Raw genomic sequence first — 24653 nt, 5'->3', positions numbered from 1 at the left:
GTCGTTAAATTATAGACCAGCTGTTTAAACCAACTGTTTAAAAAGATAATAGCTAAAAAATCACCCGTTATATATATAAATGTTTGTTGATAAGAAATATATTTTTTTAATTTACATATTTTTCTAGTGATAAAAAATATTTCTTTTTTATTAACATTTTTTTTTTTTGCAAAAATATTTTTTAACATATATTATTTTCTCACAAAAAACTTATAAAAATGTTTTTCATTGATATATTTGGAATAATAATCGAAGAATAAAAAAATATTTCTTTTTCGAAAATTTTTGGGAAAATATTATAAAACTGTTTCAGAATGTTTTTGGTTCACTTCTTAGTATATTCAATCCCACAAATAAACTAATTTTCAGAAAAATTTCGGAGCACGCCCGATGCACTAAGTTCCGATAGCAGCTCTCAGCTGTCACATTGAAAAAATTGGCCGAAGTTCGGTTCACTGTACTTCAGCCACACACATTTTGATCGGCGTAGTTCGGTCGTCATCTAATATATTAAAACGAGAACTGATTTTTTAAAAACCAAAATAAACTCTTGTTTTCCAAATTCTTTTTTGTACTCGTATATTATTTTTCGTAAATGGCACAATTATACATTCTTTCGCAAACCTGAGGCATGAGAGTGCCCAAAATTTTATAACACATTTTTAGGATATTTTTGGTTTTTTTTCGTTTTTATTGTTTCATTATTATTTGTTGTTGTCGCGCAGATAATAGGCGCATAGTGCCGTAACAAAAGATTGCCAGTGCTGTCGATTATTCGCTTTTGCATTGATCTGAGACAACGTTAGGATTTCACAGACTTCTAAAAACTCGTCCAAAAGGCTACGTCGCCATGATCGTTTAGGACGTCCTCTACAGCGGTATCCCTGAGGGTACTTATCTAATGACATTCAGCTTATTTCGTTAGCTGGTATTTTTAATAATACAAATATATCGGGTAGTCGGAATAGTCTTTTCGTATTTTGTTAATAGATGTCGTTCGAGTCATCTATCTCCGGTGATACCAATCACATTGTGTCATATGATATGGTGTTAGAAAGGTGACATTTTAAGCTTCATTTAACCAAAAACAAATTAAATTCGGATAAGTTGAAAAAAAGTTATAGCTGTTCAAAAATGAGTGAAAATAATGAAGAAATTCGCTATATTTTGAAATTTTTGTATAAAAAAGGGAAGAATGCCATGCAAGCCACCAATGAAATTTGTGAAGTTTACGGAGACGATGTTGTATCAGTTCGTGTAGCACAACAATGGTTCGCTCGCTTCCGTTCTGGAAATTTCGATGTGAAAGATGCACCTTGCTCCGGTCGACCTATCGTTGAAAAAGTCGATGAAATTATGGAAAAGATTGACCAGAACCGTCACATAAGCTGCCATGACATCGCCAAGGCACTAAACATTCATCATCAAACGGTTTTGAACCATTTAAAAAAGGCTGGTTACAAAAAGAAGCTCGATGTTTGGGTACCACATGAATTGTCTGTGAAAAATTTAATAGACCGAATTAACATCTGCGATTCTTTGGTGAAACAAAATGAAATCGAACCATTTCTGAAGTGAATGGTAACAGGAGACGAAAAGTGGATCAAATACGAGAATAATATGCGAAAAAGATCGTGGTGCAAGGGTGGTGAAGCTCAACAAATGGTCGCAAAGCCAGGATTGACGCCTCGAAAGGTTATGTTGTGTGTTTGGTGGGATTGGAAAGGAATCATCCACTATGAGCTGCTCCAGCCTGCTCGAACGATTGATTCTACACTTTACTGCCATCCACTATGAGCTCCTCCAGCCTGCTCGAACGATTGATTCTACACTTTACTGTCAACAACTGATGAGATTAAAGCAAGCAATCGAAAAAACGGCCAGAACTGATCAGCAGAAAGGGCGTCGTCTTCCATCAGGACAACGCTAGGCCACACACATCTTTGATGACTCAGCAAAAACTGGGAGAGTTTTCCAGCCAGTTTTGATGCATCCACCATATAGCCCTGACCTTGTACCATCGGACTACCATTTGTTTCGGTCAATGCAGAACTCCCTTAATGGAGTAAAGTTGGCTTGAAGAGAAGCCTGTGTAAATTACTTGTCGCAGTTTTTCGCCGAGAAACCACAAAAGTTTTACACTGATGGAATAATGTCTCTAGAAGAAAAATGACGAAAGGTGGTCGACCAAAATGACACATATTTGGTTTAATAAAGTTCATCATAAATATAAAAAAAATGAGTTGAAGTTTGATTAGAAATACGAAACGACTTTTTCGACTACCCAATAATAATAAAATTAACCAAAAATGTATGTAAAAAAATCAAATTTTTATATTTCGTAATTTCATACAATAATTTACTTAAGAAAACTTAAGCCCAAACATTTGCCATCAGCAACAAAGCTTATTAAAGCCTCAACCACTTTGTACTGAAATAACGTCATTTGTTTTACAAATAAGTGCTTGTTTAAAAATTAAATTAAATGTAAAGCACTTAATTCCGATTTGTTAAAACCAAACAAAACCAAAAAAAAAACTAAATGCCTTAATGCTTTGTGACATAAGTAGGCCAAATCTTGTGTACTATCACAGTTATGTACTTATGTGTGTATGTGCGCATACTTGAAGCATACAAGTGCGCCTGCTAGTATATAATTTTAATCTTCATTCCACAGTTATCTGCATACTACTTACTTATATCTGCTCGTGCAGTGTGCGTATGTAGCGAGATTATGTTAAGCAAGAAACTTAGCACCGCAAACACAACAGCATCCATTGAAAATAATGTCCCAACAAAGCATAAAGCGATCTCGTGCTTTAATTTATAAACAAAGAATCTACCAAAAACTTTATCCTCTCCCACAAGCTGGTATAATTTATAAACTAAATATAACTACATTAAATGTATTTGTGTACATGAACTTACGCTTATGTATGTGCGCATATAAGTGTATTTGGTGGCAGTTGAACTTTGGATGTGGTTGTGCACTCCACGCGCCTTCAACTTTGCATTCTACCAGCTACATTTCTGTGCGTTAGAAATAAATATATATGTATGTGTGTGAACACTCTGTTAAAGCAAAAACCGAACTTTATATGAATACAAAACGGAGTGAAGAAACCAGTGAAATATTTCTTACTAGACCATGAAAATGCTTTCACATGCGCGCGAAACTATACGCAGTTTTTCATGCGCTCATCGATTTAATTGGTAAATGACCGCAAAATCTCAAAGGACTAAATTTTCAAAAAATGTTTTTTAACGCTTATATCCAATCTATGACATTAATATCGACATCAAACGAAAGGGAATATATCCAGCTGTTGAAAAAAACTTGAAAAGTACTGGCAGGATCGCCATGAAAAGTACTTTTCTTCAGGGAACAGCTTTAGAGCAAACCTGCCGACTAAAGGTTCGCCATGAGAAGTCTTTCTTATCCGGGAAGAGCTTTAGAGCAAACCTACCGACTAAAGGTTCCTTTTAAATAAAAGATTTCTTTTTATTTAGTTAGGGCAAATGACTGCCTTCCAACTACCAGGCTAAGACTGAATTGCCCGCCTTCTGATAGAATGGCTTTATTTTATACTTTCTTTTTGCCTTGTCATCAATAAAATATATAATTACAACCAAACATTGTTACAAGTAGAAATCAATAACAAAATTATAAATTCATAAAAATACTATACAATAAAATTTTGCTTAGGTTGACTTAAATTTTGCTTAGGCAGACTTACTTCACAGTAAGCTATGGTTTTGCTTTGGAGTGAGGTATCATATGACAAAAAAAATGTATTTGGTGTGTGCCATGTGTTTACTTATGTTTCGGGTTTCAAAAAAAAAGGAAAAGAATTATGTCATTGAAATTAAAGAGTAGAGTAAATTGAAATGATTTACATAATTTAAGTTTGAGTTCATTTACCTATTAAAAATATATTTAAAGAATTCGAAAGAAGTTTGAAAGTGAAGTGAAGGTACTCTACAAACTGCCTTTATTTTACGCATGTGTAAATGTAGTGCAATTTGTCCTTTGAAATACATATCATTTAATAACCTTGAAATATCTCAATGACTTAATAAGAAACAAACAAAAAATAGTAACCAGCCTAATCAAAAAGCTGCCGAAATATGCTCAGATAATTCGAAATACAAGTTCACAACTCAAAAGTAATATTAACGCCTTCAAAGTACTCCCCATCAGAGCCGTCTTCGATTTTTCCATTATTTCCTTTTGGCTGTTAAAACGCGTTCTCAGTGGGAGAAGTTTTTTTTTTTTTTTGGTGTAGAGGCTATATTTAAGTTATTATTATTACGAAAAACCGCTCGATAACTGTCAGCCTGCCTAGCGCACAGCCTCCTTCCACTCGCTGTGCCGTGGCTGTTTATTTGACAGCTTGAATAGCTTAGGGAATGCTAAGAAGAAAATCTTAATTCAACATGACAACACTAATGCGCGACTACAATTTAATAGTTAAAAGGAAAAACTGCTGCCACACACCCACACAGACACACACAGACAAACACGCATACAAGCAAGCACATAAATTGTCATGTGTGCGTAGCCACAACAGCTGTTGGCTTTGTTATTGCCATTGCCAGCGTAAACGCTCGTGCACCGTGGCGTATGAGTAATAATAATGCATACAATGCTTGCTTTTTGTTGTACCAGCATAGCCTCGTGATAAAGTCGCGCGACGCAGCTTGTCGATCCGACGCAGCTTGTCGATCCGACGCAGCTGTTGCCATGAGACGACGTCATGCGTTTTTGTCTTCATTTGTTTTCGGCTGCTGCCCTACGCAGCACTAAATTTACTATTCATTCAAGCTGAAATGGTTGCTTCTTTGTACACAAATACAGGCGCACATCTCTCCACGCTAACAGCGACTAACTGCTTGAATGAAGCAGTGACTTACATTATTTATACGCTTACCCAAATGATGTCATTCAAGAATTTCATGTACACAGATCTGTTTATTTGTAAACTTGTTAAAGCTTCTCTGCGCATTAAAGCTAATGACTTCAGACGCATGCATATTAATAGGTGAATTATGTGTATGTATATAACCAATATGCATGTGACTGCTTCCTTTATAGAATTCCTCATAGAAGGCTCATTCGGTAGATACAGAATCATTAGCTGAGCGGCACGCATTTCAATGCAATAATTAAAGTGATTCAGGAGGTATTTTCGTGGATTTGGAACGCTTCAGATATTTTGATGAAAATTAGTAAGCAAAGTTGAACATCAAAATGCTGGATATATTTTACATATAAATTTGGAAAATTGTACCTAAATATTTATTACAACTTATAAATTATATTATTGTTTGAGTTCTTTACACTTCCTTCTGAAGATTGTTATATTTTTGATGCTTGCTAAGGGAACAGCTGCTACAAATTATGTCTAGAGCAAAGAGATAAAAGGATGCCTTTTTCCCCTCACAGCAAATACTTATGGATTTTTCTTTAGTTCCCATATGGAAAAGAAAAGTAAACATTATGGGAACCTTTAAAATTCACCAGTATAGTGTCAGTCACGTGTTTTGTCATTTCTGCCAAATAGTACTACGATTTGAAGAATTTGCCAATCAAATATAATTCTACTGGCTATTAAAGTTCCAGAAATGTTTCGAAAGCTGGATCAAACGCTGCGAAGAACCTTGGAGGCGATTATATCGCTTTTGAGGTATAAATTTGTATTTTTCATTTTGTAAATACGCTCCGCGAACTTTTCGGTATATACAGGGTTTGATTGAAAAGTAATGAACCTTCCCGCGCGGAGCGTCTGCCAAGCGATCAACCGAATCGGCTGGTGGGGGAAAATGATCGTTGCACCTTCCCCTTCCACTAGAAATCGGTCCCAGTTCGCTGGCGGTGCAGTCAACATCGCTCCGCGCGTGAAAGCTGTTTTAAAAATGTGTTAGGATTTTGCAGTAGCGAAAATGATGCGATCGTTGGAGCAAATTTTGCGTAAAGCTAATTAAAACGAGTACCGAAACCATTGGGCTACTCAAGGAGGCTTACGGGGACCAATCTCTGTCCACTACCCAAGTAAAACGGTGGCACAAGTCGTTCAAGAAAGGCCGGGTTCGGCCCGACCTCATCAAAAATTGGACCCTTCATCACGACAATGCGCCGGTGCGCACCGCCTTCCTCTGCACCTCTGCATTGGCCAAGATGGGGGTTCCGGTGCTTCCCCACCCTCCCTACAACCCAGACCTGTCCCTTCCGGACTTCGTCTTGTTCCCGCGCTTGAAAAGAAAGCTGAAGGGGAGGCGTTTCGACTCCATCGAGGCGATCCAAAAAACTGTGAGAGCCGAATTGAACGCGATTCCGGCGGATGAGTTTAAAAAATGTTTCTTGCAGTGGAAGGACCGCTATCAGCTCAAGAGTCCTATTTTGAAGAATATTAGTTGTATAAGCCAAAAGGTTTAATAAAACTGCTTAAAAAAATAAGGCTCATTACTTTTCAACCAAACTCTGTACCAGCAAATTCCTGGCCAGTAGCGAGCAGCACAATAAAAATTCAGCAAGTTTGGAAATCAGAGAGCTTATATACTTATGATGTTAGGTTTGCCTGCTTATTTCCATTTATCCCGCTTAGCAGAGTTTGGCACGCAGCGAATATACACATAAGCAGTAATACCTTCTGTCAAAAAAAGTACCGGGATTGTTCAATAAAACGCAAAATACTTATTTAATCATCAACATTTATTTTTTCGCCTCCAAAATAGGCTCAATTCAAAGCAATACAAGTATGCCAACGATCAGTCCAGTCATCAAAGCACGCACCTTTTAAACACGTTTGAAGAGATCTTCTTCAGCCGCTTCACCGAATTCTCCTTCATTTCCTCTATCGGCTCAAACTGGCGTCCGCGGAGTGGCAATTTAAGTTTTGGGAAAAGGAAAAAGTCGCAGTGGAATAAATCCGGTGAATTCGGTTTTGTTCGAAGTTATTTGTCGAATTTTAGATCAAAAAACTGTTCACAATATTAGCCTTGTGAGACGGTGCGTAATCATGGTGCAAGATCCATGAGTTTTCTTTCCACAAATTGGGCCGTTTCCTGCGCGCATACTCCTACAAACGTCGCATAACTTCCAAATAATTAATATTTTTTATTCACCGTTGAACCATTTCGAACGAATTTCGGGTGCACAAAACCATCATAGTCAAAGAAAACGAGTAGCACCGACACTTTTCACCGACTTTGACGTGGTTTTTTGAGTTTCGGCTCAAGTGAATAGCGCTATTTAGCCGCCTGTGGACTGGTTTGCATGTCAAGCTCATATACCCGCGTCTCATCACCTGTTATGTTGCGCTGGATAAACGTTGGGTCCGAATTCACATGCTTAATCATGTCTTCAGCCACCTTCTTGCGATGAATTTTTTGCAAGAAATTCAATTTTCTTGGAACGAGTCGAACAGCCACGCGTCTCATACCCAATTGATAGTGTAAAATGTTGCGAATTGATTCGCGAGACACGCTAAGGTCACGAGCTGCCTCCTTCAAACTTCAACGATGGTTTCCTTGACTTTGTCGATGTTTTCTTATGCTGAAGACGTTGATGGGCGATCAGATCAGGACAAATTTTCCCCGCACTTCTCTCGGCCCTCGGCAAAATCCTTACATCACTCGGTGTCCTGTGTTTTTGATAAGGTACCATGGCGAGGGCCATAACCTTTTTGCAAAATTTTCCATTTAGGCAAATTTTTAATTCTCTGCTCAAACAATTTTTTGTCCTTGGAGCCAAAATACGCTTCGATATCCCTTTTTATAGCTTCTTTTCAGGAGTAGTTCTTGTCGCTCATATGGGATTGAAGTCCACGGAAAAGGTGATAATCACAAGATGTAATATTCGGAGAGTATGGTTGATGCGGCATTAGCTGCCATCCGAGCTCGTTCAGCTTGCCTAATGTTTGCCTTGCGGTATGAAGTTTTGCGTTGTCGTGGTGAAACAAAACTTTGCGTCTATACGCTAAAGACGGGCGATTTTTGTTAAGTGCCTCATTCAGGTTTGATAGCTGATGGGAATAATAATCAGCAGTTATCGTCTGATTTCGTTCCGGGAAGTTCTTAAAAAACAATACCGGTCATATCCCACCAAATAGGCAGGAGAATCTTCTTGGGGTGAACGCCATCTCTAGGGGTCGGTTCTGGTGTTTCATCTTTATTGTACCTGCATTTACATCTCCTTCAACTGGCTTCAAAATGCAAAAGGCTCTGCACAACTCGGAACATTCTGTGTGCTGTTATTGGCGTAGATACACTGGTTGGTCAGGCCAAGAAGTTTTTGTATGATATATAGATATTTTTTTGTTTTTAGTACGGCCTTTTCTTACATTATTCCATAAAAAAAGGAATTTCCTGTGGAAAAAATGAGCAAGACCGTTAGCAAAAAAATTCCAAAGAAATCAGCCCCAGTTTTCGTAAATTCCACTTGACATATGAAACAAAGAATAACTGTATACCGCTAGAAAAATCCCCCGTAATACATTCATATTTGCAACTCTGTGCATGCCAGATAATGCAAAATAACGATTATTAGACATATTGATTTAAGCATAAATCTTCTAGTGAAAAGTAAAATATTACGGAACACAAAATGAAGGCATCTATAAATGCAAACTTTCTCTGCAAGCGTACATATATATGCATGCACACACACATATGCAGAAATGCAGGTATTTAGCACTGCTGTGCTAAACTGTAAAAGTGGCGCGCAAATCCATTTGGCATAAAGATACATGCACGCCTCAGCTTAGGCTGTGGAGAGGGCGAAAATGAGGACCTCCTGCCGCTTGCCAATTATGCGCACATACAGTTTTTTGTTTATGCCACGAGTTTGGATGTGGTGGCGCCGCCGGTGGTGACTGCTGACAGCGCTACACTCCAACCGTTACAGATCGTAAACATTAATTTAGGCGCAGCTAAAGGCTAGAAGGCTCAGAAAAGTTATGTGGATACCAGCAACTAAAAACCAAAAAAAAATAAAAATAAACAACTACAAAAACTTATTGACATGGCATATTAACATGACTTTTTCAAGCCATCATTTACATGCCCCTGTGTAGATGTATATTTCTATATGTACATACACACGTATACAAGGATACCCACATATGCAGGAGCCTTGAGTGTGTGGCGGTCCCACACCCGCGCGCACATAAAAAGCACAATTTAATTTCTGCTTCGTGTGCGCGTAATACATGAAAGTAAGCATGTAAATAAGCTGGCAAGTTACCTTATTTATATGCGTGTGTGTATTATATGTGTGTGTGTGTGTATGTGGATAAACATATGAATGTACCTCGCATGCACTTGCGGCCGAGCAAAAGTTTGCACAAAATAGCTTAGCAAGCCGCGCCAGTCGCGGACTTCAATTACAACCTCCTACACGCATACACAACACAAACACATGTACATGAGTACACAGGGGCCAGCTACTAAACCACACAGGCGCCACGACTAGTACCCCAACTAACAGACTGATTTCATGCCTGCCAGTGCTGTTGCCACAAGCGTCAGGCGGTGAACAGGCCAAGGCTGACCTCAAAATCCCTCACCACAAAATATTTACGCGAAACGGCAAATGGGGACTGGCGTTAGGAAAACGCATATAATACACATATGTGTGTGTCTTTTTGTGCGCATGTGTGCATGTATTGTCAAACTTGTAAACACACAAGTATCAAAACTCTCATTCAAATAAAATAATTTTAGCACAAAGTGTTCACATGGGCGGTTGTTAAATGAATTTTGATGGCCCAATGGCACTCTGGCAGATGTGTGTGTGTGTGCGTGTGTGTGAGCTACTCTTCATATATGGATGTTGCTGTTGGAACATTACGAAAAACTAAAGTTTTCGCGCACATGCAAACACTGATATACACATACACAGCTACATGGCGTATATGAATTGAGAGACACAACGAAATGGCCTACTGCTTTGGCTGCTACCCCATCCGCTCTCAGGAGAAATGCCAACAAAAAGTAAACACTGCATTGAAAAATGACCAAAACTCTTGCAAATAAATATAATTTGTAATAACAAATTTTCGTTCCGCGACACGGCGAGGTTGTATTACACACACACACAGATGTGAGTGCCCGTTGCATGTGACGCATTAACTGTTGGTGTGGGGCTTCGCGAGCTGCTTTTGTATTTACCGAATGTGATGACTCTGTATACATATAATTTCCAGGCATACACAGCCTCATCGGGTACTTATATTTTTGTATGGTATTTTAGGCATTTTGGGCAATGCGTACTGACAGACATTCTTCTCTTAATTTTTTTGGAAAATTATAACTTTCAAGTGAATATGAACTAAGCGAATTTATAAGGAGTGTTTACTTAAATTATCACCCTCAATAAAATACTTTAAAAATTGGCGTGGAAATAAGTTTAACTTGAAGTTGCAGAGACGCCATTAAGGAAAGGAAATGAAAGTTGCTAAATTTCTGCTTTTCAAAATATTAGTTTGAGGAAAAAGAAATCCGTTATTTTTATGTAAATGTTTTGCGGAAATGGATTTAAACTGTTATATGGTCGATCTTTAGCTTCTGGGTGATGCTACAACCACTAATATGGCAGTTAACTTCGATTATTTCTCTGATTTTATCGACATTTTCTTTAACATAAAAAATGCCTTGCTCGCGAAATCAATGCGTAGGTGATTATACGAGAGGTGCCTTTTATATGTCGGGATTAGAGAACAAAAACAAATTTTATTCATCGAAAATCACTTTATTGTTTTTCAAAATATTATCCATGAAGATCTATATACTTTTGCATGCGTTTGAACCAATTGTCGAAGCACTTTTGCCACTCTGAATGAGGTACCTCCAAAACGTGCATTCTGAACGCCGCAACCGCTTCTTCAGGTGTCGAAAAACGTTGACCTCTCAGTTTGTTTTTTACGTACGGGAATAAAAAGAAGTCATTCGGTGCCAAGTCAGGACTATACGGCGGATGACCCATTAATTCGATGTTTTGGGTGCTCAAAAATGCATTTGTTTGAGCCGATGTGTGAGAGCTCGCATTGTCCTGGCGAAGAGTGATCCGTCTTTGGCGATTGGTTTTCCTAATTTCTTGGAAGACAACTGGCAAACAAATGGTTGTGTAACACTCAGAATTTACTGCTCTGCGTTGTTCTAGTGGTACGGTTGCGACATGTCCAGTTTTTCCGAAAAAACAGGCGACCATTTGCTTGCTTCGTGCGCGAACAACTTTTGTGGGATTTGGCTCATCTTGAAACACCCATACAGTCGACTGCTGTTAACTTTCGGGCTCATACGCATAAATCCATGATTCATCACCTGTCTATGACGTGTTTCGAAGCCCCGCGATCGTATTTTTTGAGCATTTCCTTCGACCAATCGACACGATCCTTTTTTTGAGCGATTGACAAATTGTGTGGGATCTAACGCGAACAAATTTTTTTGACAGTCAAATGTTTATGCAATATTGAATGTATGCTGGTCCCACTAATGGCTAAGATTGTCTCAATTTCACGATAGGTCACAAAAAATGAATTAAGTTCATCCATGCAATGTTGCTGAGTTAATCCACGTCGAAAGTTGTAAAAAATAATCGCACGAAAATGTTCACGATTTAATTCCATTTTTGGACCGAGATGAATCTTTTAAGTTACTGTAACCAACACAAATAGCGCTGGTATTTCAAAACGTTCTGAGTACGTAAAAGCCAAAAAATGTCAAACTTTGCGATACAGCTGTCAGTTGCCAGATTGCAACACCAGGGTTGCCAAATCTTGCCAAATAAAAGGCACCCCTCGTATATGTACACAAATTTCAAGTTAAGATGTGACAACTTTCAAAAATGGCAATGAAAAAAGTAAAGAAAACCTTTTAGCACGTACTTTAGCGCATGAACTGACCTTATAAGATTTATCCACGAAAAGCTTAGCGACATGGACGGATGACGTGGCACTAATTGTTGGAGGAAAATTTTTGGATACTCTGTACAACTTGATGCAGGGATATCTGAACGCAGTTGTTAGATGGGTAACGGATGGCGGCCTGTCGGTGAATCATCTCAAGACGGAGCTCGTCTTATTTACGAGGAAATATAAAATACCCAGAGCTCAACTGTCCTCACTAGGGGACGCTCCTCTGATGCTTTCTGAGAAGATGAGGTACCTAGGTATTATTCTTGACAGCAAGCTTACATGAAAGCCCAATATTGAGGAAAAAGTGCGGAAGGCAACAATACCCTTGTACGGGTGCAAAGGCGCAATTGGTAAAAGATAGGGCCTTTCGCCTGGAGTTGTTTTTTGGCTAGACAATACTTTTGTAAATCCTATATTGTTATATGGAGTCATAGTTTGGTGGAACTCACTAGAGAGGACGACATTGGTTAAGAAGCTGGAGAGGTCGGCACTCATTGGAATCAGTGGGGCGCTTCGAACGACTCCTACTCTGATGCTCAACGCAATGTTAAATGTGGTACCCGTAGACAGAATCGCCGCTACACGTACCGCAATCAGACTGAGGGGCTTGGGCTATAAGCTCAACCTCACTTATGGGCACTCAAGCATCCTTGGAAGCTTTGAGTTCATCCCCCTGTCAACGGATCAGTGTATACCCTCACTTAGTCCAAGCGGAATCTTCTCCACTCATATTCCATCAAGGGAAGAGTGGACTGGGGGCTGCACTTGGGGGCAGGGTCTGGTGAACTTATTCACGGATGGATCGAAGTTGGAAAGAAAGGTTGGCGGAGGAGTTTTCCGCAAGGAGCTCCCTATCAGATTCAAATTTAGGTTACCGGTCCACTGCAGTGTGTTCCAGGCAGAGGTAGCCGCAATCAAGGAGGCAGCTGATGGGCTGCTCACATGCGTACTAACAGTCAGGAAAGTAAATATTTACTTCGACAACCAAGCGGCAATAAGGGTCCTCAGGTCAGTAACGGTGCATTCGAAACTGGTCAGGGAATGCTTGACCTCACTTTCGACTGCGTCCGAATTCTTTGACATTAGCCGCATCTAGGTTCCTGGTCACAGCGACATTGCGGGAAACTGGATGAGTGGATGAGCTGGCCAGATAAGGGGCATGCGAGGTGATCTCTAATGTTGTCTTCCAATGCGTTAATTGAAGCAGGCTTGTCTGAATAGACATGAGCTTTAACATAGCCCCACAAATAATAATCTAAAGGCGTTATATCGCACGATCTAACAGGTCCCGAACGTGAAATAAAATGTTCACCGAACTCGCCTCTCAACAAGTCCATTGTTACGCATGCTGTGTGGCATGTGGCACCGTATTGCTGAAACCACATGTCATGAACTCAAGCTCATGCATTTTGGGCAAAAAAAAGTTGGATATCATTTCACGGTAGCGCTCACCATTCACAGTTACGTTACGATTCGAAGAAGAAGTACGGTCCAATGATACCTCCATCCCATGAACCGCACCAAACTGTGACCTTTTCTGCATACATTGGTAGCTCTTGCAATTCTTCTGGCTGATCTTCACTCCAAAATCGACAATTCTGCTTATTTACGTATCCATTGATCCAAAAATGAGCTTCGTCGCTGAACACAATTTTTCGATAAAAAAGTGGATCTTAAACTTTCTTAACATAACACGCATTTTTATAATAAAATTCAATGATTTGCAAGCGTTGTTCATTTGTAAGACGATTCATCGTTAAATTATAGACCAAACTGAAGATGTTTGACAGTGAAAAAAAACACGAAACGTGCGTCAGCTGCTTAAACCAACTGTTTAAAAAGATAATAGCTAAAAAATTACCCGTTAATTCGCAGCCAATCATCCATTTGAGGGCGTAAGCAAATTCACTAGAGAGAGTAAGTAAATTCTCATGGGATCACTGTGAGGTATTCGGCTTAAGTAATCGTGAGTGTCTGAAGCATCCCTTCTAGTGGAAGCAGCTGCAAGTAGGCGTGTGTCACTAAGCAAGTGATTTTCTATATATTGCGTTTTTCAGTAAGAGCGCTTCAACTTTTTTTTTAATTAAACACAAACGGTTTGACTTTTTTAACTAATTTTTTTTTATTATGGAGTTTGAACATATACATTTAAGTATGAAATTTGATTTCTTTTGCATGACCACCGCGTGCACGTTTTACGAAGTCCAATCGTTGAACCCAATTTTCGACCACTGTTTTGCATAAATCGACCGAAATTCCAGCAATTTCGCTTTCAATATTGGCTCTGAGCTAACAAATCGTCGCCGGCTTGTTACTGTAGACCAATGACTTCACATAACCCCAAAGCAAGAAGTCTAGAGGCGTCAAATCACACGAGCGCGGCGGCCATTCGACCGGTCCATTTCTGGAAATAATGCGCTCATCGAACTTACTCTTCAACAAATCAATTGTAGCGTGTGCTGTGTGGCTTGTGGTCCCGTCCTGTTGAAACCACATGTCGTCTAAGTCCATACCATTCAATTGCGGCCAAAAATAATCGTTTATCATGTCGCGGTATCGATTTCCATTCACAGTAACGTGGCGATCGTTCTCGTCAACGAAAAAATATGGGCCAATTACGCCGCCGGCATGTAAACCGCACCAAACAGTGATTTTTTCGGGATGCAACGGTGCCTCATGAATCACGTGTAGATTGCTTTCTGCCCAGTAACGCATATTTTGCTTGTTGACAAAGCCATTGAGCCAAAAATGAGCTTCATCACTGAAGATGATTTTTTGGAAAATTTATAAATTTTCATAAAAAATTTGCACGATTATTTTCATAAAAAATTTGCACGATTTGCAATCGTTGCTCAAATGTGTAGCGCTCCATGATAAAATGTATACTAATGAAGCTTACAAATGACAAGCGAAAAATAAAAAATATTGCGTCGTTCGCCCTCTCTATCGGAAAAAAGTTGAAGCGCACCTATTGAAAAACGCTTTACATAAGTAATATATAGACCTATCTAAACGCCCTTGCATATGGTTGTTCTCTGGGTCGGTAAGCACAATAGCAAAATATCCAAAGAAATAATACACGAAGCCCCAGGCGGGACACGTCCGTTTTTTCCGATGACGACCACTGCAAACGGAAAAAGTAAAAAATTGGCAGTATTTACTTGAAAATTCCAATGTCTGTTAAGAAGAAAATTGAATAACAAAAGAAAAATGCTGAAAAAACTGTTATTGCAATTTTTGCGAAAAAAGTATTTATAAAAAATTATTTATGATTAATTCATACAAAACAAGCGCTTTTACTCAATGTGCTTCACTCGATTTACACTCAGGCAAAGTGAAGAAGCTCATACCTAATTTTTTTCTTTCAAATTTTTCGCTGCATCTCGCCGCATATTTTTTATTGACATAAAAGCACTTCATAAAAAATTTTTTAAAAAAATCTGGTACACATAAATTTTTTTCCGTATTAACTTTTAGAATTGGTATAATCGAAGTACAAGACGTTGACGAAATGCCGTTGCTATCTTTCTGTCTGTTTATACTGAAGTCTCTCACATACTCATACAAGCAAAACAAAAACAAAAAATTAAACCAAAAAAATGAATTTCATGTGACTTTTTTCAACTAACTTATCTTTTAACTTTAACTCTCTTAACTTTTGCATTACATTTCCAAAACTATAACTGTATATTTTCAAATACTAAAACGAATATTTTCACAATTGACCAAATCACCTAACCAACAAACCAACGAACCAACAACCAATCAACTTTAAAACAACTATGCCATGCTATGCTATGCTATGCTATGTACTCGTTCTTCCTACCTACTGCACACTACTGCAACAACAATAACAACAAATAACAAATTCTGCAACACACCTGCCAAAAAATTGTCCAAACTCGAATCGGCACTATTGTGACTATCTGCCTAACGGTGTAATGTTGCTTGTATTGATAAAATGTATGTATGTATGTATGTGTGTGCATACGCGGCGAAAACTTGCAACACGGGCAACACAACATTCCATGCAATTCGAATTTGAAAATTCCAATATACACGAAATGGCGTTGAATTGCAGCCGGCAGCTGGCGGGAAAGGGAAGGGGAAAGAGAGGGAGAAAATAGGCAAATCGGGTCAGAAAAAAATCGCTAAAACTGGCAAATATGCGCAAATCGGCATTGCAGTAAGTGGCTGAAAGCAATACATATATACAAAGTTTTTTAATATATCAATAAAAACAGAAAAAAAAACAACAAAAAATATTTAACTCTAATTGTTCTTGTATGTTTTTATGCTTCGAAGCGTTATTTTTTGAATTTTGTATTTTTGCGAATTTTCAAAGCGACATAAAAGCGCACATTTAAATCGCTTGCATTTTTCATAAGCAATCAATCGCCAACTGCTCACACACACACACGCGCATATAACTGCATATTTTACGTAACTTCATGAGCTGACTTTAAATTGGTTTTCATTTTCAAAATCCACGTTTGGTATCAAAGCATCGCTCGTGAAAATTTTTATTGAGAGATATTTTGAATCGCAACTAACTGACATCCAAGTCAAACTCATCTTCACATAAATTTATAATTAAAAACATTATATTGAACATCAACAAACGTACATATGTACACAAAGCATCTCACTTCAATGCGCCACAAAATAATATTTGAGTAAAAATTTAAGAGCGAAAAAAAAGTAAAAATAAAAAAAAATGCCTCACATACAAAATCATTCTCATCGCTGCCGTCGCTACTGCTGCTGCTGCTGCTGCTGCCACATTCTAAGCCATCAACCGCACCGCGCGACATTACGAGCCATTCACTCATTGCTACACAAGCGTTTTGTTGTTGTTGCTGTTATCGGTAGTAAACAATGTGAAACCATAAATTGCGCATATTTGAAGGCTATGCACGAGTGTATGCGTGCGTGTGCCTTCAAGCGCATACCCATCCACTTACATGACACATACATACACAAACACAAGCGCGCGCACATGTCCACCAACACACTCGTACACATACATACATACATGCGAGCACACGATGACTTCAATGTATGCCAAACAGCCTCGCCGAAGCAATGCCATTCATTCTATTTAAGCTATTTCCTTATTATTAAATATCATTGCAGGATATCGTGGCAATTCAGTTTACAACAACTTAATGGTATTGGGTAGTCCAGAGAGTTTGGTAACAAATCGCAGTTGTACGGTTTTTGATGCGAATCTTTTTTGCTACATATAACCCAACACTTAGCGCTACTGGAAAAGTAATATTTTTGAGATTTAAAATAGAAAAAAAATAATTGAATACAAATTAATTGGGAACTCGTTTGGTTTAATGAAAAGTGCTATGCAGTTGAATTTGAATGAAAATTCGGAAGACTTTCGACACATTTTGATTTTTTAGCCGTAGAGGAAAGGCAAAAATAAAGCCGTTTATGGTTTGTTCTGAAATTATCTGCTTCAAAAACAAAGGATAGATAATTTGATAAACGAAAAAGAACTCTGGCCGACCAATTACTGAAGAAGTCAATGAAATGATGAAAAAACTTGGAGAAAATTTACCCATAAATGGTCTCACTGCTTGCTTGGAATTCAGCACTAAACAATTTTAAATCATTTTAATAAAGCTATGTGGAAAAAAAATTGTTATGAAATTATTAGAAAATAGAAAACGTTAGCATTAACAGTGAGAATTTTAATATACCGAGTTTACTTCGGCAAAACCACTCATAGAGGTGGTCACATTTCAAATAGTTTTGAATATTTAACTTTTTATTTGTGTTTTTTTGTTTTTCATGAAAATATAGGCTATTCCAGGAAAAAGTCAAGTGAACTTTTATAATTTTTTTTCGAATTTTTTTGTATGTTATTTTTTCACTTTTTCATACAGAAAAAAACACAACTTTTATAATTTTTTTATCAAATTTTTTTTCATTTTATTAAAAACATGACTTCATTTTTCGAACTTTTATAATTTTTTTTTCTAACTTTTTTGTTGTATTTTTCACAAAGTTAACAAAAAAAACATGATTTCATTTTACCAACTTTTATAATTTTATTTATTAATTTTTCATATAGTTTTTCTTCACTTTTTCATAAAGAAAAGACATGATTTCATTTTATGAGTTTTTACAATTTTTTCTATTTTTTTTTTTTTGTTGTCATTTTTAATAAAGTTAAAAAACAAGATTTCATTTTACCTAATTTTATAATTCTATTCATTCATTTTTTTATATATTTTTTCTTCACTGATTTCATTTTATGAACTTTTATAATTTTTTTAAAAAACTCTTTTTCTGTTTTATTTTTTCAAAGAGATAAAAAAACACGATTTTACTTTATGAATTTTTACAATTGTTTTCCTTTTTTTTTTGCTGTAATTTTTCAAATAGTTAAAAAACATGATTTCATTTTACCAACTTTTATAATTTTATTATTCATTTTTATATATTTTTTTCTTCACTTTTTCATAAAGAAAAAAACATGTTTTCATTTTATGGACTTTGGCAATTTTTTATTGAATTTTTTTGTGTATTATTTTTTCACTTTTTCATAAAGATAAAAAAACATCGTTTCATTTTATGAAATTTTACAATTTTTCTGCTATTTCTTTTTTTTGTTGTAATTTTTCATAAAGTTAATTTTTCATAAAATGATTTCCTTCTACGAACTTTTTTAATTTTCTTTTCTAACTTTTTTGTCGTATTTTTTCATAAAAAAAAACATGATTCATTTTACCAACTTTTATAATTTTATTTACTCATTTTTTTATATTTTTTTTCTTCTTCACTTTTTCATAAAGTTAAAAAAACATGATTTCGTTTTATGAACTTGTACAATTTTTTTCTATTTTTTTTTGTTGCAATTTTTCATACAGTTAAAAAAACATCATTTCATTTTACGAACTCGTAAAATTTTTTTTCTATTTTTTTTGTTGTAATTTTTCATTAAGTTAAAAAAAAACATGATTTTATTTTACTAAATTTTATAATTTTATTTATTCATTTTTTTATATTTTTTTCTTCCCTTTTTCATAAAGAAAAAAACATGATTTCATTTCATGGACTTTGATAATTTTTTATGAAATTTTTTTGTATATTATTGTTTCACTTTTTCATAAAGAAAAAAATCATAATTTCATTTTATGATTTTTTACAACTTCTTTTATATTTTTTTTTGTTGTATTTTTATCAAGTTAAAGAAACATGATTTCATTTTACGAGCTTTTATTATTTTTTAATTTTATTAACATTTACAATTTTTTTTCTATTTTTATTTGTTGTAATTTTACATAAAATTAAAAAAACATGATTTCGTTTTACGAACTTTTATAATTTTATTTGTTAATTTTTTTTTATATTTTTTTCCCTTCACTTTTCCATACAGAAGAAAAAGATGATTTCAATTTGTGAACTTTTATAATTTTTTGTTATTAAATTTTTTTATATATTTTGTCTACCCTTTTTCATAAAGAAAATAAAAAGTCGATTTCTTTTCTTAACTATTATAATTTTCTTATTGAATTTTTTTCACTTTTTCATAAAGAAATAAACATGATTTCATTTTTTGAACTTTTATATATTTTATTAATTATTATTTTTTTTTCATAAAAATAGATTAAACTCCAACAAAAAAAATATAAGTCACTGCATATACAATACAATTTAAGAAAAAATTACTTACCAAAATTTTTAAATTTTTTTTTACTTAATTTTCCTATACTTTATTTACTTTTTCATAGAGAAAAAACATGACCTTATAAACTTTATATTTTTTTTACTAAATTTTTTATTAATTAAAAAAACAATTAATTAAAAAAAGTTTAAAATTTTCAGAAAGAACATTTAAAAATATTCAGTTCGGTATAATATTATATCTTGCACATTTAAAATGACGCAAAATTCGCATTGCTTTTTGATTTTTTATTTATTTTTGTTGACTGTATTCCGCATTCTCTTCCACATAACGAATGCCCAAAATTTGTTTAAAATTGCGTTCTTTTATATTCAACTCCTAATCCGTATAAAGAATTTTGTAGAAATTTCTGACTAATGAGCTTTAAATTATATTTTGATAAAAAAAATTAAATAAAACATAATACACTAAAATTCATAAAATATTGTAATATTTTTTTTTATTTTCATATAATATATATTTTCATAAAATAATTTAATTTATTATAAAAATTTTTTTACTTTTTATTTTTTATGGAAAAGAAAAGAAAAAATTGTAATCATTTAATTTAATAAATTTTTAATTGTTTTAATTGTGTGTACAGTGGCTTATGTGTCTTTGTTTTTTTTTTTGTATATAACAGATATTTTAATAAAAAGTGAGCTGTTATGGTGAACACTACTGTGTATTGGTGGAATTGGAATGGAATAAGAAATGTGCTATGAGCTGCTACCGCCTTACCAAGCAATCTACTTATATACTGACCATTTTCCGTCCACAGATTAAATAGCATTGAAGAATACTCTTTAAACTCTTGATTAGCAAAAAGGGATACAACGCTAAGGCAAGACATATTCTCAATGACGAGGCTAATACCTAAAAAGCATAGAGTGCTAATTTTGTATCATAAAATTGCGATCTATTTCGAACACCACAAACTTCAATTAATTCAGTAAAAGACACTTGAATCTGTTTTTCATTTAAAAACTTAAAAGTTCAAAACTGAGTGAATAATGATTTTACTCAATAAGTGGCATGATTGCGACGATCAAAATGATAGTGGGGGTTAAAAAAGCTCATTAAAAAACATACTTCTTTCCAGACTTGTTACCGAACTTTCAGACAACCCAATATTAGAGTTATGCGTTTTTAACTGCCTTAAATAATTTTACTATTTTTCTGCTTATATTTATATACTTTACGACATAGTGCGACAAAATCCAAATTTTCCAAGTTTGCAGCAGAATTCGAAGTATCTCTCAGAGCAAAACTGAAAATTGTCTTAGAAATTCTAGTAAATCTAAATTTAATATCTAAATTTGAAACCAGATTTTTATACTAATCATTTTATTGTCATAATAGCCATATTCCTTTGCACATGAGTTGAAAAAGAACACTCGTTTGAATATCGATTCACTTGCAAAGTAATACCTCGTAGATAATGACCCAGTGTAATGAATCTCGCATACAGCTGTAAGACTTGGTGCGAGTTCAATAAGGGCACTATTGGATTCAATTAAGGATACGATTAAGAATGAAAAAACTTGGAAAATTTCGAAAAGTTTTTTTTTGTTGTCTTTTTCTTTGTGATTCAATGGCAATTTTTATCAGTACTGCCATAGCTGCGTTAACCGAGTAGAAATTTTCTTTCGCAACTCGTTTACAAAAGAATACGGCTAATATATGTGAATCTATACACTTTAAAGCCGATAGCCTTGGCAGTTAGTGCTTATTTAGCTATAATTTTCATGGTTAATGAGTAAATAAAATACGATTCGTAGAGAAGTAGCTTCATTAGAGTAAATTAATATGATAAATTTCGATTTTTTGATTGATAGAAAACAATAGAATGATTGGCATAAAATTGGTCCCTCTTATAAATATAATTCTGAAAGAAAGTCATGCGCAAACCTTTTTAGAGCAAAAATTTATGGTCCAGCTAATGAATTTTTTTTTTTTTTTTTTTTTTTCTTATATTTCCAATGAATCGAAATTCCCGCTTCTAGTCAAGAAATCTTTATATTATGTGTAAGAAGAGTTGTAAATCGATTTCGTATAGAAAAGTTATTGTGAATTTTCTTAAGCAAAATTTTACGCAGATGAGTTTTGTTTAATATTTGAAGCTTTTTCTTTCTGAGTGCATTTGATCTCTTTTCTACAGTATATGCAAAAGGTCCTTTTAAATAAAACTTTTGAGCACTCGAGCTTCCCTCTTTCTGAGTCCATTTGAATTCTTTTCTAAGGAAAATGTAAAAAGTCCTTTTAAATAAGATTTTTGAGGACTAAAACTGTCCACACAATATATTTATCGAAAAATAAAAATAAATAATTTTTGATAACAATATTTTTATCATAGGTAGATAGGTAGGTAAGTAAAATGGCAAGAGTGCCACGGGCACCCTTCAAGAAGCACTTACGTGCCGTTTTGATACCATAATGTGGACCATTACCTGTGCAAAGAAAAATTATTGAGAAGAGAAAACCTTCTACATCCATCCAGAGCTGTTGATGTAATGGAGGAGAGAAAAGGTATCTAGGCTGGAGAATTTCTTCAAGTCATCCCCAAAGGGCACGCTAAGGAATCTCAAGCGCCTAGCCGCCAGAGCCGGACACTTGCAGAGAAAATGTTCAACAGACTCTTTCTCTGTAGGATCCCCACAGCTTCTGCAATAGGGATTGCACGGAGTTCCAAACTTCTTCGCATTAATTTCAGAATTACTATATAAATTTTTGACTGCTGAGGAGAAGGTTAGCGCAATTTTCTGCTTAAAGTCCTAGAGTAGCCTCAATAAACTCTACTTAAATCGATATATTGGCATTTTCTTTTGGAGAGATTTTGTCGCATTCAATGTCGCTTTTAAATGTTTGAAGTTTGCACGTTTTCTTAAATTATTTTTACTTATTTTCTTATTTCCAATCTAACTGTTATTACTCATAGTTCTGAATGCAAATACTATTGAACAATTATTTTAAAAGTTTTTTCTTATGTATAAGTGCATAAAACGATTTTTTGAACTTGAAGATGGTATGAAGAGCTATATCCTACAAGATTTGATAAGTATAAAGTGGCGCAAAATTAATCACCCTATCCAAAGATTTTTAATTGTTGCAAACAGTGTCGTTCCTCAATCATATTTCACACTTGTGAACTAGACAGCTGGAATATATAAACAAACAACTACAATAACAACGTACAGGCAAGCAATGGAGCGCGAAAAGGTCAAGATAAAGATTTCCATCACACAAGATTCATTTTTTTTTTTAATTAGTAAAAAATTATTCAAAAACAAAATGCATGATTAATTTTGCGCCACCTTTTTAAACTATACTCATTTTAGTACCAAATACGAACCGGCTAGGCATTGCTATGAAAAAAGAAGAAAAGTCTTGTAAGAACTGTCAGTAGTGAATGCTGAATTTTTAAAATAAAAATCACTCCATGTTTGTGGAGACTGACTAAATTTATATACCTCTCGCAGTGGAGTACGTCTGTGGATTTATTGGAGTAGCTTGAATGAAGAATCTGGTATATATTTCATTCTGCAACGGTGTACAAGGAGTTTGAATTTGTGGCAAGCCGCATAATAATCAGTCAGAAACCCACTCACCAGTAGTGGCCGATTTTGCTGGCGCTGAATTATTGGTCGATTTATTGAAATACAATGAAATACAATATTAAAAATTTTTTTTTTATATTGGGTAGTCGAAAAAGTCTTTTCGTATTTCTAAACAAACTTCAACTCTTTTTTTTTATATATTTATAATGAACTTTATAAAACCAAATATGTACCATTTTGGTCGACCACCTTTTGCCATTTTTCTTCTAGAGACATTATTCCATTAATATTTTATATGAATACGGAAAGGCTCGCAGGTACTAATCTCGTTTTACGCAAATCTGTTGCCAATAAAATATCGGGCGGGCTAGTTGATATCCTAGCACAGTTCTCGCACTTTTCCAAACATACCTACTTTCCTGGTTTCTAAAAAAAATTAAAATTCATTCCTCAACCCCAAACACCTTATCATTAGTCAGCAATAGTCAGCGCATTATTTGCATTGTGGCTGCTAAAACAAACAAAAAAAAAAACAAATAAAAAAAGACACAGTTACACATTGCATCAGTGGCGCCAACAAGAGGAAGCGCGCAATCGCGGAAATAGCGCAGACACACCAAAATTTAGCGAAGTCCTCAACCATCTGTGTGAACCTTCTGCTACAAAAGTCTGTCGTTTGATGTAGGCAGGGGTATTCGTCTAGTATTCTAGCGTGAGCCCTTCTGTTAATGGCTAAGTTAGAAGATTCTCTTAACCTAAGTGCCGATTTCGCTGCCAGCTGTTTGCTGTAGGCCTCAATCGGCAATAAGCGCAGCATGACATTCATCGCTGCCGTGGGCGTAGTCTTTAGTGCCCCGCTTATGCAGAGACTAGCGCTCCTTTGAATACTTTCTAGACATTTTACTGTTGTTCTTTTCTCGAGTGTTGGCCACCAGACTAAGACACCGTATGTCATGATAGGCCGTACCACCACCAGTGTACTATTTTTGGGGTTAGGCCCCATTTTGCCCATAACATTCTTTTGCTTGTACAGAGTGCTGTGGCTGCTTTTTTTACTCTATCATTAATCGTTTGTTTCCACGAGAGCTTCCTATCTAATACTAGTCCTAGGTAGCTCACCTCTTCCCCAATTGACAGAGTGATTCCCTCAAGGGTAGGGGGGTTTAGAACACGCATCCTGTATTTCCTGGTGAACATGATTAGTTCTGGGACTTACCTCAAGGTCACTCGATGCAGCCCACCGTTCAATAAATCGTTCAAAGCATTTTGCATTATGTCGCGCAGGGTATCTGGGAATTTCTCTCTAATTAATATTGCAACATCGTCTGCGTAGACCACTACGTGTATTCTCCTTTCCTCCAGACTCTTCAACAATTGATTCATTGCCAGAATCCACAGCAGAGGAGAAAGTACACCGCCCTGTCAGATCTGCGTATCGTCAAGGGGCCCAACGTCGAAATTACGAACCTGCCTAGTAGCAACAGTTCTGTGAATTTC

At 35.6% G+C, this 24653-nt stretch overlaps 1 protein-coding gene across 3 annotated transcripts in view; it reads left to right on the top strand.

Moving 5' to 3' along the window:
- LOC128863498 (protein turtle) overlaps positions 1-24653 on the top strand; it is a 234167-nt gene that overhangs the window by 104320 nt on the left and 105194 nt on the right. The window contains exon 5 of one of the 3 annotated variants that reach the window (XM_054102692.1): positions 15997-16101. The exons of the other annotated variants lie outside the window; for them this stretch is intronic. Within the exon in view, the coding sequence (XP_053958667.1) occupies positions 15997-16101 (105 nt within the window). The remainder of the gene's footprint in view (positions 1-15996; positions 16102-24653) is intronic. 3 annotated transcript variants of the gene reach the window in all.

This window comes from Anastrepha ludens, chromosome 5, assembly GCF_028408465.1.
Source record: "Anastrepha ludens isolate Willacy chromosome 5, idAnaLude1.1, whole genome shotgun sequence".
NCBI classification, from domain to species: Eukaryota; Metazoa; Arthropoda; class Insecta; order Diptera; family Tephritidae; genus Anastrepha; species Anastrepha ludens.
This window is presented reverse-complemented; position numbering and strand designations above follow the sequence as displayed.